An 18860-nucleotide genomic window follows, 5' to 3' on the forward strand; every position below is an offset into this window, starting at 1 on the left:
TTGGCCAAACAGACTATTAATAAATCTTATAAGAATATTAATTCTCTAGCTCTTCTTTATTTACAAATAAAATAAGTAAGATAGCTCTTAGTATTTCGTTTATGGATAAAATTAATTTAATTTGCCTTTATATATCACAGGCAAAATAAATGTGTGTAACATGAAGCAAGAGGGAGCGCAGAAAGCTAGCCAGATTGTGTTAGGAAAATCAGTAATTAATTTTAAAACCCCTGCCAAATCATTGTTTTGGTGATTGAAAGTGATATTTTTGATTAAAGTGATTTTATAAGAGAAAAGCAATAGATTGAGTGACTTTATTGATATAAAAGTAAGTTAAGTGACTTTACTACGTATTGTAAGTGATTTCACATGATTGAGTGACCAATTGATATATTTACCCTGCTAAATTGCTAATAGACAATGCACACCCGAATGGTAGCCCGTAACCAAGATCTTAAAAAAGCGGGTTTAATATAAAATAACAGAAATCAATAATAAGGAAAATAGCGGCCGGCAGTAAATTCGTCCAAAGCACCTCTTCTTCTTTTTTGGGTTGGGGTGGGGCGACGGGGGTTGGGGGAGGCAAGGAGGGCCAACAATTCTACCACAAAATAAATAATTTTAAAAAGTTGTGGGTCATTTCCTTTTTTTTTTTTTTCAAAAACAATTGCGAAAGATCTTTCAAAACGTCTAACAAACGCCAATTTTTATTTTTTTTAGTTAATAACAAATACCAATTACTTTAGCTAAAATGTTACTCCCTCCGGTTTAGAAAGATTGTTCACGTAGCCTTTATTTTTTTGTTCAAAAAGAATGTTCACTACCAAATTAAAAAAGAAAATTAACCTTATTTTTCTATATTTGACCTTAGTAAGTGCTAAGTGATTAAATCCGAACACTTATTAATTAGGATAGTTCAATTAAATTTTCTATTTTTCCTAGAAATTAATATTTTCTTAAAGGTGTACAGATGACTAAGTGGATACTTTTTTGAATTGGAGGAAGTAGCAATTATCAATTTAAATTGACAATGTTATTACAATTTAAACTTTTAACAAAAGAATCTATTTACCAAATTAGAAATTTTTTAGACGAAGAAATTTGACAATATCTAAAATCTCGTTCTTATTGATAAAGGACAAAGTTGTTAATTTACAAACAAAAGACAACACAAATAAATAAATAAATAAAATAAATAGTTATAACTTAAACTAATAATTTCAATGTAACATAAATAAACAATTTAACACAAACTAATTTTTAAGATAGAACTAACAAATTGCAGTTGCACATTTGAGCAAAAATAGATTAAGACTTCACGTTGTAGAAAATTTCATCTTTTAAAGTGAAATTGACACAGAATAACTCCAGTTGTACAATTGTTTTTGGAATATACAGAGACTAGTGATGCTATAAATTTGTCCTATTTATTTACTACTGGTAGTAGTAGTACATATAAAGTGCCCATGTTCATCATGAATATAAGGGGCCCACCGAATTATTCTCATTTAGGTTCTGCTTTGACATTTTAATAATTATTTGTATTAGCTTAATTTCTATTGATAACATTATTAATTAAAATCAAATTTTGTTTGAAACTTTCTAAATCCTTTAATAAACTCGGTTGAGAACTAACATATTTGGTTACTATTGATTTTTCTTCTACTTCATAAACAACTTAAAAACATTTGATTTCTTATTTAGGACAAACCAATAATATCGATTAAACAATATTCACTATATTAAAAAATTTATCGATATGTTTGACTTCACGAAGCTATTTTATCATCACTATTTATAATATTCTTAAAGACAATTTGATAAGTACAATTATTCCTTTTTTTAACTAAGAAGTAAAAAGAGTTGCCTTCTGCATGCCAATTATATCTTTTTAAAATATTAAGAAATTTTATGGGGAAAAAACTACGAAATTTGAATCTAAACTTAATTTACATTCATAAAAAGTAAAATAAGGAATTTTTTTATTACATGATGCTTACTTTTATATTAGCCATGTTTTGAACATACAAACCTAGTATTATAGTAATTTCCACTAAAAAACACTGAAGAATTGGGACGATTTTATCATTTAAAACAAAATCGAAAAGAACTATTTAATAAAAATAATTTTAAAAAGGTGAAATGTGCTCATAATTGTACTGGTTGTAGCTGAAAATGACAGGATTAAGTTACTTTCTTACTTACTTCCAAGTATTCATTTAGCCGAGAAATGGCAGGAACAATGCTGTGTCCTATTCATTTGCAATTAATAATTTAATAAATAAAACTTTAAATAATAAGCTTAATACTACATTTAGTTTTATTTAATATGAGTACTCCAGACTCAAGATACATGATCGAGTCGCTTCCAATCCTCTTGATTGCTAAACAACGTTTAAGAGAATTCGAAAAGTCTAAAGAATTGTAGTATTTTCATACTATCTTCTTCATTCTGTATACGGTAAAAACCGAATATGAGTCAAGCCGGGAAGACGCGGGATCGAAGGAAGGAGGTTACAATAACACAGGTAAAGATTTTCATTCTGAACCGAAGGAGCGCTATGACCGGGGCTAAGCAGAGGCACCATTTGATCCGGTTTCTTCATCACCGGGTCGGCCGAGGCCGTTAGTCCGATTATCCGTGGTCGTTGGTCCGGAAGAGCTGTTGCACGTGAGCCACACGTCGGTCCTGCCATGGTCAACCACCAACCATGTGTGTGTCAGACAGTACGGCCAACGTAACCCACTCAGAGTCGTCCTTTCTCTTATTTTTTAATGAATAGTATTGTATGAAGCCCATGAAGGCATAAATAGAGCTCATCCCTCTCCTTTGGATGGGTTGGCTTCAACACATCAAGAACACTTTGTAATAGCAATACATATGTATACAAAATCTCTCTCTCCCACACCGATTTTCGGTCATATTTGTTGCATTCATTTCTTGCATCACTTCAATCAAGTAACACTCATACACTAGTGAACATACAAGCATATCGCAAATCACCGATTATCATTGCTCTCGTCTTGTTATATCCACATTTATATCTTTCTTTTATTAAGTAGATCAAGACTTAACCACATATCTTATACCCACTCACAAATTTAATTGATTATCCAAATTCGGGGTAAACAGTTTGGCGCCCACCGTGGGGCTAGGATAATAGTGGTTTTTGGTCTCGATTTCTATCATATTCATATTCATCAAAATCAGAGATATCCCCGTTCGTCTCTGCTAGAACGGACTAAATGGCTGGCATCAAACAATTTAGCCATGTCAACAACACCGAGATTGTGGCGAAAAATGAAGGCAGCGGACCACGGGGATTGCCGAATCCCGCTGACCCAAACCCCGTTGATCCGAGAGAGGGCCTCAATCGGCAAAACACCGTGGATCAGGAGAATGCCGCCCTACCGGCCACCGATCCTCTAAATACCCACAATTCTGTCACTCTGTGGCCGGAGAGAATCGGAAGCACCAAGCGACAATGTTAACTTGCGTTTAATTTTTGAAATGTTGCAGGAACGAAGAGCAGCAATCGCCAAGCAGGGAATTGCGATCGCCCGGTTGCAAAGCGGAAAGGATGAAACAGAGCCGGAGAAGACAAATGGTGTTGCCGAAACCAGAAGTGATGAAGCATGAGTGGTTGAGAGCAACAGCTCCGGAGCTGGTTCTTCCACCGAGGTTCTGAAGATGCTAGAAACTTTGGCAAAACGGGTAGACTCGACTGAAAAAAGGGTAGAAACATACAACTCTCGAGTGGACTAGATCCCGGGAGCTCCGCCTTTATTGAAGGGGCCAGACTCGAAAAGGTACATCCAAAGGCCTTTCCCTCCGAGTGCGGCTCTGAAATTAATCCCGAAAAGGTTCAAGATGCCGGATATCCAAAAATATGACGTTACGACGAATCCGCACGAGCACGAGGCCTCATACACCTGTGCTATAAAAGGCAATGATATGGAGGAAGATGAAATCAAGTCGGTGCTATTGAAAACATTTGGGGAAACTTTGTTAAAAGGAGCATTGACGTGGTATGATCATCTGCCCGAGCACTCGATCACTTATTTCGAAATGCTCGCGGACGCCTTCGTAAAAGCTCACGCCGGTGCCAAGAAGGTGCAGGCCCGTAAGGCCGATATTTTTCGTATAGCCTAGAGAGACGACGAGTTACTGCATGAATTTGTCAACCGGTTCCAAAGGGAACGAATGGAGCTTCCCCCGGTTCCAGAAGAATGGGCAGCACAAGCTTTCACAAAAGGGCTCAATGTTCGGAGCTCAACGGCTTCGTTCAAATTAAAGGAAAGTTTACTCAAATATGAGGCTGTAACATGGGCCGACGTCTATAATCGGTACGAGTCAAAGATTCGGGTGGAGGATGATCAATTCGAACTCCCCCCGGGCCCAATGAGTATGGACAGAAGTTTTGAGAAACCAAAGAAGGGTTACGAAACAAAGGCCAAGTCATGGAAGGAAAGGTATCGGCCATACTCCCATTCGGAGAGGCAAAGTTTTAGGTCAGAAAAGTCAAGGGTGAGCCCAAGTCGCTTCTCAGGTCGGGGTAGTAAGCGGGTCGAACGCCCGTCAAATAGCCGGGGTCTCTCACTCAGGAGAGACGCTGGAAGTTCTGCCGGAAACAAGGGTTTGCCAAAGATATCAGAGTACAACTTCAATGTTAGTACTTCGGGCCTCATCTCAGCCATCGGCCGCGTCCTGAATGTAAGATGGCCGAAACCCTTGAGGTCGGATCCGGGCCAGCGGGACCCGAGCGTGGTGTGTGAATATCACGGAACCCATGGTCACAGAACAGAGGATTGTCGCCAGTTGAGAGAAGAGGTGGCCCCGCTACTAAAGAACGATCATCTCCGAGATCTGTTAAGTGAACGAGCAAAAAATCACTACAAGGAAAGGGAAGGGTATCTGAGGGCAGAGCCAGTAGAACCCTAGCATACAATCAACAGGATATTTGGGGGTGTCGATGCCCCTCGGGGGCCGGTAATGAAACAGGCCAAGGTTTCTATTGTTCGTGAAAAGTGCATCCGAGATCACTTAACTGGGGGATCTATCTCCTTCGACGACAAGGACGCAGAGGGCATTATTCAATCGCATAATGATGCATTGGTAATTTTTGTACTTATCTTTAAGACTAAGGTTAAAGTATTTTGATTGACCCAGGTAGCTCGGCCAACATCATCCGGTGGAGAGTGGTCGAACAACTGGGGCTGCTTAATCAGATCGTACTGGTAGCCCGGGTACTCAGCGGGTTCAACATGGCGAGTGAAACCACAAAGTGGGAGATCTCATTGCCTGTAAATGTCGATGGCCACCAAACGGTGTTCTAAGTGATCGAAGGGGACATGAAGTATAATGCGTTACTGGGTAGACCCTGGATACATAACATGAGGGTCGTGCCCTCCACGCTGCATCAGTTGCTGAAATTCCCCACCCCGGAAGGGGTTAAAACCATTCGAGATGCTGCAAGGGAAATGTTCGCAGTAGAGGAAGCAGCGCCTCGGCCCATAGAATCGGTTCAGAAGGAAAAGGGTGCAACCGGAGGAGGGCACACTCAATAGCAATCAAAGCACACCGGGTCGGATCCAGTGCATGAGAAGGATGATTTCGAGGTACCCAGATCATTCGTCATACCGGCTGACTCGGATGCAACCAAATCAACTGTAGAGGAGCTGGAGCAGATCATCTTGTTCGAGTACCTACCGGACAAAAAGGTATACCTGGGCACGGGGCTTACCCCGGAGCTCAGGAGCAAGTTAATTGAATTTCTTAAAGCTAATGTCGATTGCTTCGCATGGTTGCACATAGATATGACAGGTATATCACCAGAGGTAGCAACTCACAATCTCAGCTTGGACGAGACGTTCTTCCCGGTAAAGCAAAAAAGAAGGCTCATGGCGGAAGCAAAACACGCCTTCGTAAAAGACGAGGTAACAAAGCTTTTAAAAATACGTTCTATCCGGGAAGTGAAATACTCGGATTGGCTTGCTAATGTGGTAGTGGTGCCAACAAAAGGTAATAAACTTCGAATGTGTGTCGATTACAAAGATTTGAATAAAGCATGCCCGAAGGACTCATTTCTGTTGCCTCACATCGATAGAATGATCGATGCGACGACCGGACATGAGATGTTAAGTTTTCTCGATGCTTACTCCGGGTATAACCAAATTCGGATGCACCCGGTGGATCAAGAGAAAACGTCTTTCATCACCTGGTACGGGACTTACTGCTATAACGTGATGCCTTTCGACCTGAAAAATGCTGGTGCAACTTACCAACGCCTAGTTAATGAGATTTTCGAAGAACAAATAGGAAAAACAATAGAAGTTTACATTGACGATATGGTTGTTAAGTCCCTGGAAACAGATGACCATTTAAAGCATTTGCAGGAAACCTTCGACGTGCTCCGCAAGTATAACATGAAGCTCAACCCGGAAAAATGCGCCTTCGGTGTCTGATCCGGTAAATTTTTGGGTCTCATGGTGTCAAACCGGGGGATTGAAATTAACCCGAATAAAATCAAGGCTATCGAGGATATCGAGGTAGTGAATAACGTTAAAAGAGTACAGAGTCTCACCGGAAGGATAGCGGCGTTGAGTCGCTTCATATCGAGGTCTTTGGACAAGAGCCATCGTTTCTTCTCCTTATTGAGGAAAAAGAATGACTTCGTTTGGACGCCGAAGTGCCAAGAATCTCTACAAGAATTAAAGAAGTACTTGTCTAGCCCCCCGTTGCTGCACACACCGAAGGCGGACGAGCCACTTTTTCTCTCCCTTGCTGTCTCCGAGATAGCGGTAAGTGTCCGAAAAGAATCAGGTACGCAATTCCCTATCTATTATGTGAGTAGAACTTTGGGAGATGTGGAGACCCGTTATCCCCATTTGGAAAAATTGGCATTGGCATTGGTAAGCGCTTCTAGAAAGCTCAAGCCCTATTTTAAATGTCATCCGATATGTGTGGTAACTACTTATCCTCTAAAAAACATCATGCATAAACCTGAATTATCAGGTAGGTTAACCAAATGGGCTTGTCACGACCCGAATCGGAGGGGCGCGACTGACACACAAGACCCTACTCGACTGAGTGCCATACTACCATTCCATCCATGAGTCACAACTTTTGTGAACCTTTAATCTATGAAATGACGCTTCCGTCAGGCAAAGAAAAACTTTTCAATAAAACTCCTTTGCCAAATCAGGGACTTCTCCCTTATCATTTGTTCAAGAAAAACCTTTAGTCACAAATAAAATCTTTACAAAGAAACAAGCACAAAGACACCTCGACCTATATGGTCACCTTACACAACTGTCGACTCCTCGACGCCCTATCCACAGGACACTGTCTACAAAGTCTCTAATATAGACGAAATATCATAACGTAGGTACTCTGACTCGGCAACACTCCGGAAGGAAATGGAGCTCACCAATCCAGCTGGAACATCTTCTAGCAATATCCTCTACTCATCTATATACACCTGCGCGGCATGAAACGCATCCCCCGAAGAAAGGGGGTCAGTACAGAATATGTACCGAGCATGTAAAGCAATACTGAATCATAGCTCAAGGAAAGTGCAGCAGTAAACAAGTTTAGAAATCAAACTGTAAGTAACCTGAAACAGCATTTTGAACCATGTCCTGTGGCCTTTACACAAATTCTAGCATACACAATAAAGTATAGAATATTCTACCCGCAGCCGCTTCCGACATAGTAACACAATAGTCCCTTCGGACGGCCACTTCCGGCATAACGATGATGGCCCCTTCGGGCAGCCGCTTCCGGCTTAATAATGATAATGGCCCCTTCGGGCAGCCGCTTCCGGCTTAATAATGATAATGGCCCCTTCGGGCAGCCGCTTCCGGCTTAATAATGATAATGGCCCCTTCGGGCAGCCACTTCCGGCTTAATAATAATAATGGCCCCTTCGGGCAGCCACTTCCGGTTTAATAATGATAATGGCCCCTTCGGGCAGCCGCTTCCGGCTTAACAATAATAATGGCCCCTTCGGGCAGCCGCTTCCGGCTTAATAATGATAATGGCCCCTTCGGGCAGCCGCTTCCGGCTTAATAATGATGATGTCAACAGCCCCTGTCCATAAGTGCAGCTTGAAAACCATCAACTTAATCCACAAATATCAATACAAAGAAATAATGTTATGGAGTGTAAACATAAATCGTAAATGAAATGAAATAGTAAAATCTCGTACCCCCTTCGGAGTGGTTTTCAAAATCAAACTTTATGTTTCCTTTAGTACAAAACTGATTTTCTCGAAATCATTAGTAAAACCATATACACAACTCAGCTGGCACCGTATGGGTGTTCCCTTCAGAACAGAATAGGAATACACTATCAATAAACCATCACAATGAACATTTAGACCTTACTCGTCTAGGAATGGAATCATATGGAGTGCGTTTAGAATGAATAGCACAAGAACCATGAATCACATTCGGGCCCTATGAATAGAATTACCCCAAAGTTCATATCATTCATCACTTACATCTAAGACATGCAAAAAGAAAGAAGGGTTAGCCTTACATACCTGTTCAGCCACCAACTACCTACGCTTATTCGTCCGAGCCCGCAAGTCTACATATACAAGGATTACACAATCATTAGACTCATCGTTATGCGCTTGTCTTAGTCCTTCAAATATATTCATTCATAATCTGTCGAAATTTCGGCAGCATCTCCCATGTTTATATGCCTAGCCCAGAATTACAATTCAGCAACCAATCAACAACAACAATAATACCAACATCAACAACACTATTATTCATACCAATATATTCCATAAACATTCCACACGATGTTCTTCAACAAACAACAACAACAAACACTTTCTTCCATCCCAATCAAGGAATATAACCTCATCAACACACCAACGATGTTAGATACCATTTTTCTAAGCATAAATCAGTCCATCCATGCGGCTACAACATGTTCAAAATGGTCCACGAACACCACAACTATAACACAACACTTTATGACCTTTCCTCCATAACTATTTTCACTTTTCCGGCTTGCTAAACCTTCAAATAAATTCAATATAGGAGATAGGATGAAAAAACATACCTTATACTTGAAGAAACTCAGCCACATCAACTCCTTCCAACACCAAGCTTAAGTAGAATCAATAACGATCACCTTTTACGGACTAATTTGGCGTAATCTCGTTAAATTCTTGATTTATCGGAGTATAATGTTTGGGAGAAATTTTTAGAGACTTCTAGGACTTTTGGAATGTTAAAATGCTGAAAACAAATGAGTTGATGGGGGTATTTATAGCCCCCTTAGGTCGGTTCCACCGACTTCTTTATGTGGGGCCCGCGGAGCCCTTTTGACAGCTTAGGGTCTTTCTCTTAAAATGGCCATAACTTTTGATCCCGACATCGTGTGAGGTCCCACGACCTATGGTTGGAAAGATAATTCAATTATCTACAACTTTTATTTCTTGGCGGTTTTCTAAATTCCAAATTTATAATGCCGTTTTTGCCCCTCCAAGTCAGATCATCCGAAAATGTTTCCTTAAATCGTCCTTTTGGAGGGCTTATGTCCATATTTGGCTTATGGGTCCTTCTTAGGACTTGCTCAACTTTCCATGTACTACTCGTATCACTTTTAATATGTCCTTTACAAAATCCCGACATGTGGGCCCCACCTTAACTTACTGTAACGAGGGTTTTTCGTTAAATAACTTATGAACCAATTCACACCATAGTGTCTCCAAATGTCGTATGTGTATATATTCTTAGACTTAGATCACCCAATCTTCATCCCTAATCCTTGTTTGACTTTACTCCTTTTCGAGCTCGTACCACGCCGTCTACGATTTTGTAGCGCGAAATTTTTCGGGGTGTAACAGGGCTGTAGAAATTAGCAGCTATGATATCGAATATAAACCTCGAACGGCCATCAAATCCCAGATTTTGGACGACTTCGTGGCATATTTTACCCCGGCTATGGTTCCCGAGGTCGAGAGAGAGCTTCTGCTAACCTCGGGAGAGGACTTGGGCATTTGGTCTCTACATACAGACGGGGCCTCGAACCTCAAAAGTTTCGGGCTAGGGATCGTTTTTAGGACCCCGGCTGGGGATGCCATTCGACAATCCATTAGAACTGCTAATTTGACTAACAATGAAGCTGAGTATGAGACTATGATTACAGGTTTGGAATTAGCTCGAAGTATGGGGGCCGAAGTAATCGAGGCAAAATGCAATTCGCTTTTGGTTGTGAACCAGGTGAACGGCGTCTTCGAGGTCAAAGACGAACGGATGCAGAGGTATCCTGAAAAAACCCAAGTGGTACTTCATCGATTTAAAGAATAGACCATGTAGCACATACCGAGGGAGCAGAACAGCGAGGCCGATGCGCTGGAAAATTTAGGATCCTCGGTCGAAGGGGAGGAAATCAACCCCGGGGCGACGGTGCACTTGTCAAAAACGGCTATAGAAAATGGACAAGATGAAATAAACACTATGGGTTTAACTTGGGATTAGCGCAACAAAAACATCGACTACCTGCGTGATGGTAAGATCCCAAACGACCCAAAGGAGTCACGGTCACTAAGGACCAAGGCTGCCCGTTTTTGCTTGGTGGACGGCCAATTATATCGGCGGTCTTTCTTCGGACCACTGGCCAAGTGTTTAGGCCTCAAGGAGACGGAGTACGTGATGAGAGAAGTGCACGAAGGTACATGCGGCAATCACTCCGATGCCGATGCTCTGGTCTGAAAGACTGTCAGGGCCGGTTACTATTGGAACCGGATGGATGAAGATTCAAAACAATTTGTCTGTAAATGCGATGGGTGTCAAAGGCATGCTCCGATGATTCATCATCCCGGAGAGCTATTGCATTCGGTGGTGTCACCCTGGCCTTTCATGAAGTGGGGAATGGACATCGTCGGTCCATTACCGTGGGCACCAGGTAAAGCCCATTTCATTTTGTTTAGGACTGATTATTTCTCCAAATGAGTTGAAACGCAGGCCTTTGAAAAAATCAGAGAAAAGGAGGTCATCAACTTCATATGGGATCACATCATCTGTCGCTTTGGCATCCCCGCCAAGATAAATTGTGACAACGGGCCCCAATTCGTAGGCGGCAAAGTCAGCAAATTCCTCGAAGGGTTGAAGATCAAGAAAATTGTATCAACTCCGTATCACCCATGTGCAAACGGACAAGCGGAATCCACGAACAAGACAATAATTCAAAACCTGAGGAAAAGACTCGAACCATCAAAGTATCATTGGAGAGAAATATTCCGGAGATATTATGGGCTTACAGAACTACATCAAAATCGAGCACGGGGGAGACTCCCTTCTCGTTGGTTTACGGGGCTGAAGCACTTATCCCAGTAGAAGTTGGTGAACTGATCCTCCGGTTCCGATATGCAACCGAGATATCAAACGGGGAGGCCATGGCCGTAAGACTCAACCTCACAGACGAGCTTCGCAAAAACGTATTGGTCCGTATTGCCGCTCAAAAACAAAGGGTGGAAAGGTACTACAATCGGAGAGCCAATTTTCATCACTTCCAAGTGGGGGACTTGGTACTCCGAAAAGTTACCTTGAACACCAAGAATCCCAACGAAGGAAAACTGGGCCCGAACTGGGAAGGACCGTACAAGATAACCGAGGTAACGGACAAGGGATCATATCAGCTGGAGTCCATGGACGGGCAGCGGTTGCGCAATAACTGGAATGTGGCTCATCTAAAGAGATACTACTGCTAAGGTAAGAACGTCCCCTGTTTTCTCTACTTTTGACCTTTTCTTTTTTGCAGAAAGCCAAGTACCAGGCAGAGCAGAGAACCCAAATCTGAAAACACATGTTGCACTCTTTTCCTTAGTATGGTTTTGTCCCAAAATGGGTTTTCCGACAAGGTTTTTAATAAGGCAACAAGTACAACGTGTTACTTGACAAAAATAAAGAATGAGCGCCCGGACCATCGAGGTCACGCCCTCCGAGTAGGGACTTAGTAGCACTCACCCCACTCGGGTGTATTTCTGATAAATGGACTTTACCCCGGTGATAACCGCCGTATTTTGACACTGCTTCATTCACACGCCCTATACCGGGCACAATGGTCGAAATTCGACAAAGGCAACGAGGTCACAAGGACCCGAGCCAAAATTGGATAAACTTCCCCAAACGGGGACAGTTATGTCAAAAATTTAGCCAAAGATGAAGAAATACCGGCCCTAAGAAAATGCCTATCATGTTTCGGAGACATCTGAATTCACAATGCATCGGGTAAGTCCTACGGGCACGGCGAACTAACAACTACGAGCCAGGAATGGCCTATCAATCATTGGTTGACCTTCCCTTGAACCAGTCACGGAGCTCTCAACTACATTTGACTTGGTGCTCACTTGTAGGAAGATTCCCCGCTCTGAAGTCAAGTCTTGGGAAGGTCATCTATATGGAAACATTGAATTCGCCAAAACAGGATTTTCGAACTTGAGCTCCCCCTCAAAACGGACCAACACTTCTGGCAAAAGTAATAGCAAACATTCAAACAACGAAAATGCATTTTTCATTTATACAAAGGGATGCTTTTTACAATCGGAAAACCAAAGTCTTATAGAAGCAAAAATATAAAATAAAGATAAAAGCCAAGTACAGGACCTAATCTACTTGGAATGGCTAGAACCGGAGCGCTCAGACTCTGTCCGCTCAGAGTCATCGGAGTTAGAACCAAGAGCATCCTTAGCCTCTCCTTCGATCCTTTTAGCCTCGGCAATAAGGGCCGGAAGATCGGCAAAGTCATGCTCGGCTTGCTCGAGAGTAATCCTCCGAGACTTCCACTTCTCGTACTCAGCAACAATAGTAGCTTGAGACTCAACGGCCTCGACGCTCTTCAGAGCCTCGTCAAATCATCCTTGGCCTGGGCTAACTTCGCTGCTAGGGCATCCCAAGCCTCCCCAAGAACATTCTGCATATGGATGGCCGATTGAAGCTTGGACTGGAGGGTGTCATTTGCATCGGCCGTTTCCTTAAGTTCGTTCTTCAGACCATCGCACAATCGGGCCCTGCTCTCCGCTTTATCTTCAAACACCCTAGCACGCTCTTGATGCCGGGCACTCTCGGATTCAAGCAGTCGGTTCCTCTCAGCCAAGCCCGCAGCGTCCGACTTCACCAAATCTAGCTCCTCCTGGAGTTGGGAGAAAGTGGTCTCAAGCTCACCGAGCCTCGAGGAAATTTGAGCATTATCCCGGTTAAGGCCGATCTTCTCAGTTTCGAGGCTCCGATTGTATTCATTCAGGGCTACCAGTTCACTCCTCAGCTGAAGATTCTCGGCCTTCGCTGCGTCAAGTTCGGGCTGAAGATTGGAAAGAGCGACTGCTCGGCTCAATTCCTCCTCTTTCTCCCGAAGAAGGTGCAGATACTTATCTGTTTTCCGACCCTGGGCATCCAATTGGCCCTTAAGATCGTCCATCTTTTGCTGGGCACAGACGAAGGCCTCGTTGACAAGGACCACACTCTGCAAAAGAAAGAAAACTTAAAAACTTGAACGGGACGGGGTTACAATCCCCAGTAAAAGTGAGCAGAAACGGCTTAAAATCCTACTCGGTTACCCGTATGCATAACCTCGTTGATGAGGAATTTCCAGGTGACCTCGGTCATCTTCCGCTTGTCCGAATCTGAGACAAAAGGCCTCAGATAGCTCGCTACGCCCTCCGGGCGAGAAAAGAAGCTGCAGTCCTCGGGGACGGTGACCACAACCGACTTTGTTCTCCTCGGTTCTACGCTTGGCGCAGGGAAAATACGCACCAAGCTTTCCCTGGCCCCGGACTCGGAGGATCGGCTGGCCGACCTCATGGCCCGAGGGATAGGGAGATGCCCGAATCCTACAACTTCGCCGGTAGCGGGAGGGTTGCCCGAGAACATATCATCGAAATGTCATGCCGTGGAGCCGGGGTAGAGGAGCTTGAAGTGACCTCAATATCTTCGGCAAAGCTCGGGGGTTCCGTAGCTGCAGCAGGATCGTGCTCGGGCGTCAGATCGACGCCAACGGGGAGTTCAATCTCCGAGACCGGCCCAGTCCTTTGACCGGCTTCAGCAACGACCGCCTCCCCGGACCTCTTTACCCTTTACAGGGGAGCTTCCTCAGAAGAAGTTTCACCTATAATATCGACAAAGTCAATTGACCTTAGAGGAGCCGGGGAAAGAATTTCTTCCGCACCTGTTTGCGTGACAGGAACCAGAAGTCCTTCAGCAGCAGAAGGAAGAGGTGAGACGGCAATAACCTCCTTGGGGATCGGAGCCACGGGAGAATCACCGTCAACTCTCCGAATAATGATATCGGGCTCTACTTCATCCCGGGAGGTCCGAACAATGCTCTTCGCCCTCTTTTTCGACCTTTGCCCTCTCTCCGAGGGCCTCTTTCTTTTGGCAGCAGCAAGGGCATGAGACGTACCCGCTGAATCGAACTCAGATGCCGACACTGTGGGTTCAACACCCGACTCCGGTCTTGGGTCCACCGAGCCCTTGGGCAAACCTGAAGGCCGAAGAGACAATGAATACGGATAGTGAAAACGGCAGTAAACATGGGTAAAAGCAAAGCACTACCGTGGTTTTGGGTGACCCATCGGCCGCGTGACAGGTGGACCTATGTCCGGTTGTCGTGGTCATACTGGCTGAGGAGTACCGTGACCCATTCACTCAGGTTACGGACGACCGGAGGAATATATCTGTTGGCTAATAAAAATAAGAAAAGCAGTGAGAAAATAAGACCGAAGAATGACAAAACATACAAAGACAATAACTCGAAGTTCAGACTTACGCCTGTTGTTCCACTCTTCCGGGAAGGGCATGAAATCATTCGGGATAATGTCCGAGGTCCGCACCCAGACGAACCGCTCCAACCAGCCTCGGTCTCTGTCTTCATCCATCTTCGAGAAAAAAGGGTTCCGGCTGCGTTTTGTTAATTTTATTACGCCACCCCGGAATAGCCTCGGGGAATATAGGCGTATCAAATGGGCCAAGGTGAACCCTTTCTCGGCGTGATTGGCCAGTGACCGGAGGCACTCCACGACCCTCCAAACAATTGGGTCGATTTGAGCCAAGGTCACGCCATAAGTCCGACACATGTCTAAGATAACTGGGTCGATCGGAGGGTCGAGTTTGAGAGTGAAGGGGTAAGTATAAACGTATAAAAAGCCTTTCCGGTGGTCAGTGACCGATTTGTCTGGCCCAGGGCCGAAGACTTGAGCCGAACGCGTATGCTACCCACAGTCAGCCCGGACCAGGTCGAGCTTATCCTCGGTAATGGAAGAGGGGTATTGCCTCACATCGAATCCCCTGTCGGACACCGACGAAGGCTTTCAACCTCGAGGTATTTGTTGAAGTTGAATTTCGCCGGTATAATATCCGAGGTTGTAGGCTCGAAGGAGCTCTTTGCTTTAACCGGAGATACGGCCTCAGTTCTTGGGGATGAAACCGAGGGAATGTCATGGGAAGTGGTTTCAGACATTGGGAAATATGAAAGAAAGAAGTTGAATGATTCGAAATAGGAGATAAGGGAGGCAAAAGGGCGAAGGGAACAGCTAAAAGGTTCACAAAGTGGCCAAAGCTACGGAAGGAAGCAGCAACATGCGAGAATAACAAGTAGAAAAGGTGGCGGTATCGATCCTTTTCACCTAATGCAAGCAGAAGATCAATGAGAATCAAGTTTTTCAGATGATTATGAGCAAGGATATTGAGTGTGTAAGAGGCGGAACATTTGAAGCAGAAAGGATTAATCGAGGAGCTAAATGTTCAAATAATGAAATAGAAGGTCCTTATATAGGCATGGGACTGAGGCGGTTACGATTCCCCGGCCAATCCGGGAGCGCCACGTGCTCCCATAATTAATGAGAAACGACTCAAAACGACGTGCATGCGGCGGTTGTCAGAGCGGGCCATCCGGGGCAGGACACGTGGCCGCTGAGAAGGGAAACATGACACAACCATTCCCGCCAAAATGAATAGATAACAACGAGCCAACGGAGTCATCAGGTTTCGTGATTCATCCACTTCCCGCTACTCCGATAGATCGGAGATTCGGGAAGTATGGGGACTATCTGTATACGGTAAAACCAGATATGAGTCAAGCCGGAAGACGCGGGACCGAAGGAAGGAGGTTACAATAACACAGGTGATGATTTTCATTCTGAACCGGAGGAGCGCTATGACCGGGGCTAAGTAGAGGCACCATTTGATCCGGTTTCTTCATCACCAAGTCAGCTGAGGCCGTTAGTCCGATTATCAGTGGTCGTTGGTTCGGAAGAGCTGTTGCACGTGAGCCACACGTCGGTAGCATCCTGCCATGGTCAACCACCAACCATGCATGTGTCAGACAGTACGGCCAACCTAACCCACTCAGAGTCGTCCTTTCTCTTATTTTTTAATGATTAGTATTGTATGAAGCCCATGAAGGCAACACTATAAATAGAGCTCATCCCTCTCCTTTGGAGGGGTTGGCTTCAACACATCAAGAACACTTTGTAATAGCAATATATATGTATACAAAATCTCTCTTTCCCACACCGGATTTCGATCATATTTGTTGCATTCATTTCTTGCATCACTTCAATCAAGTAACACTCATACACTAGTGAGCATACAAGCATATCGCAAATCACCGATTATCATTGCTCTCATCTTGTTATATCCACATTTATATCTTTCTTTTATCAAGTAGATTAAGACTTAAACACATATCTTATACCCACTCACACATTTAATTGATTATCCAAATCCGGGGTAAACACGTTCCACATTTAATGCAAAATTATATGGGTTTTATAGTGTCAATTTCTTGGGAAAGTTTGCTTCATTTTTAGACGTCTTCACGAGTGTGGACTCATTAGCTTATAAGGTAAAGCTTCTTCCTATGTTTTTGTTTTCTATGTGGTTAATATTTTATACTTTTTTCTTCATGTCTCTCATTATATATTTGTTTTAGTAATTGATTTAATAATGTGTTTTAAAAAAAAAAGGTATCAGAGAATTATTTTTCAGTTTAGTTATCAGGTATTCAAATGCGGCGTTAGATAAGCCCACTAAAGGAATAAACCGTCCCTATTAGTAGGCTAGCTATTCATTTCCATAATTTGTTTTCAAGAACTCTTATTAAAAATGAAGGAATTCGTACAATTATTGTTCAAAAAGCTGTAATGATACTCTTTGCGTCTTTGTCTTCTCATTCTTTCATTTAATTGATAAAATGCCTTACACACAGACGAATGAACTTAGTTTATTCATTCGTTTTTTGAAGTAACATTATTTTATGGTATACATTTGGAACAATATTGCACAGTGTTTATGGGTATCAAAAAATGGAGCTTGAAAGCGGGGTATTTTATCAATCAACAATTAAGTCTATGGAAATCATTAATTAAATATATAACTACAATGAAAAAGAAATACATCCATTTTGCTTAAAACGCCAGTCCAATTAATATGGTAGAAACTAGTATGTAGTTACATATGGCTCTTGTACTTGCTGTGATGATATAATCTCTTCAATTGCTTGAACCTGATTCAAGTGCAATTAAGTAGTCATAGAATCTTGGTTTGGAGAGTACTATAATGACAGGTAATGAAAGGACTCAATTTTACGTTTATATGATTTTTATTTCTTGTGAATGCGTTTACATTTTTCTACATTCCTGTTAAAGAAAAAGCATCATTTTGGTCTCAATCATAAGATTTAACTTTGAGGCCTCCTGTTTTTGTAAATAATAGTTGGCTTTTATTTCGATTGCCTTCAAGATTTTTCGTACTGTTATTCTACTGAAATCATTGCAGCCATGTAATGGTATAGCTTTCAATTACACTGTACTACTTATGAGTAATATATAGGGGTAATTAGTGGTAACAAACAATGAACACTTCGGAATATCATTAACTTGACAAATGAGAACCATTTTGGACTCCTTAATGTCTGCTTTGGTTCCAAAGAATGTACTATCTACACATTCCAAATCTCTAATCAGAATCACATGCATCGTGCATTAAATCACAATTAAAAACATAAGTACCAAAAGAATGTGACTTGAACTGTTTAATATTTGTAAATCAATTTGTGTTCCTGTGTTAAGGGGATACAAATTCCAAATAATTGATCTTTTGTTTCAGTTTTTGTCATTCTTCTGTAATCAAGTTCTTGATTTGGAATTTCTAATATTTGCTTGGTATAAGACTTTATTATGTTGATTACTCCCTCTTTACTCAAATGGCTGTGATCTGTAAAGTAAAACCAATATAATCTCTTACCAAGATTATATGCCAATAGTAATTGAAGAGTTAATACCCTTATCCAGCAACAATATTGCTAAAACAGAACGTCTGTATACCATCTCTAACATTGGAGTGCAGCTATCTGAGAATCATGAACAGTTTGGATCTGTCAAGCCTGGCATCACTACAAGATGGATTCTGCAAGGTCATAGAACTTTAATATACCAAAGAAAAAAAACCATTAGTAACTACTTGTACAAAATTCAATAGGGGATTATTCATGCAATTTCAAGAATCTAACAGTAAGCTCATGGCATAGTTAACGTTTTGAACGTTCTGTTCATGAACATGATTAAAGTTTGTGCAGAGCCTCCTGGTTGTACCCGTGAGCCAAACTTGATCAATCGAGCAACCCCTAACCGTTGCTTGTGTAGACAAGGACTACTCGGTTAGGGGGTGTCAGAGGAACTCTGACTGAGGATCATAGTCAGTCTCTAATTGGCTATGATCCTCACATAATGGAAATGAAAGAAAATTGGGACAGGAACTTTACTGGGGAATCTTTGCCTTGAAGTCATATTAACCTTTAGCTAGCTGACCACGTATGAAAAGTCTAAGAAATTTGTTACTAT

The 18860-nt window shown here is 42.5% G+C and overlaps 1 protein-coding gene across 1 annotated transcript; it reads right to left on the reverse strand.

Moving 5' to 3' along the window:
• Window positions 1-12862: 12862 nt before the first annotated feature.
• Window positions 12863-14897, reverse strand: LOC132608193 (uncharacterized). The gene is made up of 3 exons (XM_060322259.1): window positions 14789-14897; window positions 14208-14503; window positions 12863-13486 (listed from the first exon to the last, which is right to left on the reverse strand). The coding sequence occupies exons 1-3, from the start codon at window positions 14895-14897 to the stop codon at window positions 12863-12865; spliced, it is 1029 nt and encodes a 342-aa protein (XP_060178242.1).
• Between the last annotated feature and the right edge of the window lie 3963 nt (window positions 14898-18860).

This window comes from Lycium barbarum, chromosome 8 (assembly GCF_019175385.1).
Source record: "Lycium barbarum isolate Lr01 chromosome 8, ASM1917538v2, whole genome shotgun sequence".
Lineage (NCBI taxonomy): Eukaryota > Viridiplantae > Streptophyta > Magnoliopsida > Solanales > Solanaceae > Lycium > Lycium barbarum.

Coding starts and splice junctions, on each gene's coding strand:
- LOC132608193 (XM_060322259.1), bottom strand. CDS start 14,897: ATGGATGAAGACAGAGACCGAGGCTGGTTGGAGCGGTTCGTCTGGGTG. Junction 14,504..14,788: donor GGAAGAGTGGAACAACAGGC/GTAAGTCTGAAC, acceptor TTCGGCCTTCAG/GTTTGCCCAAGGGCTCGGTG. Junction 13,487..14,207: donor CTGCTGCTGAAGGACTTCTG/GTTCCTGTCACG, acceptor TTTCTTTTGCAG/AGTGTGGTCCTTGTCAACGA.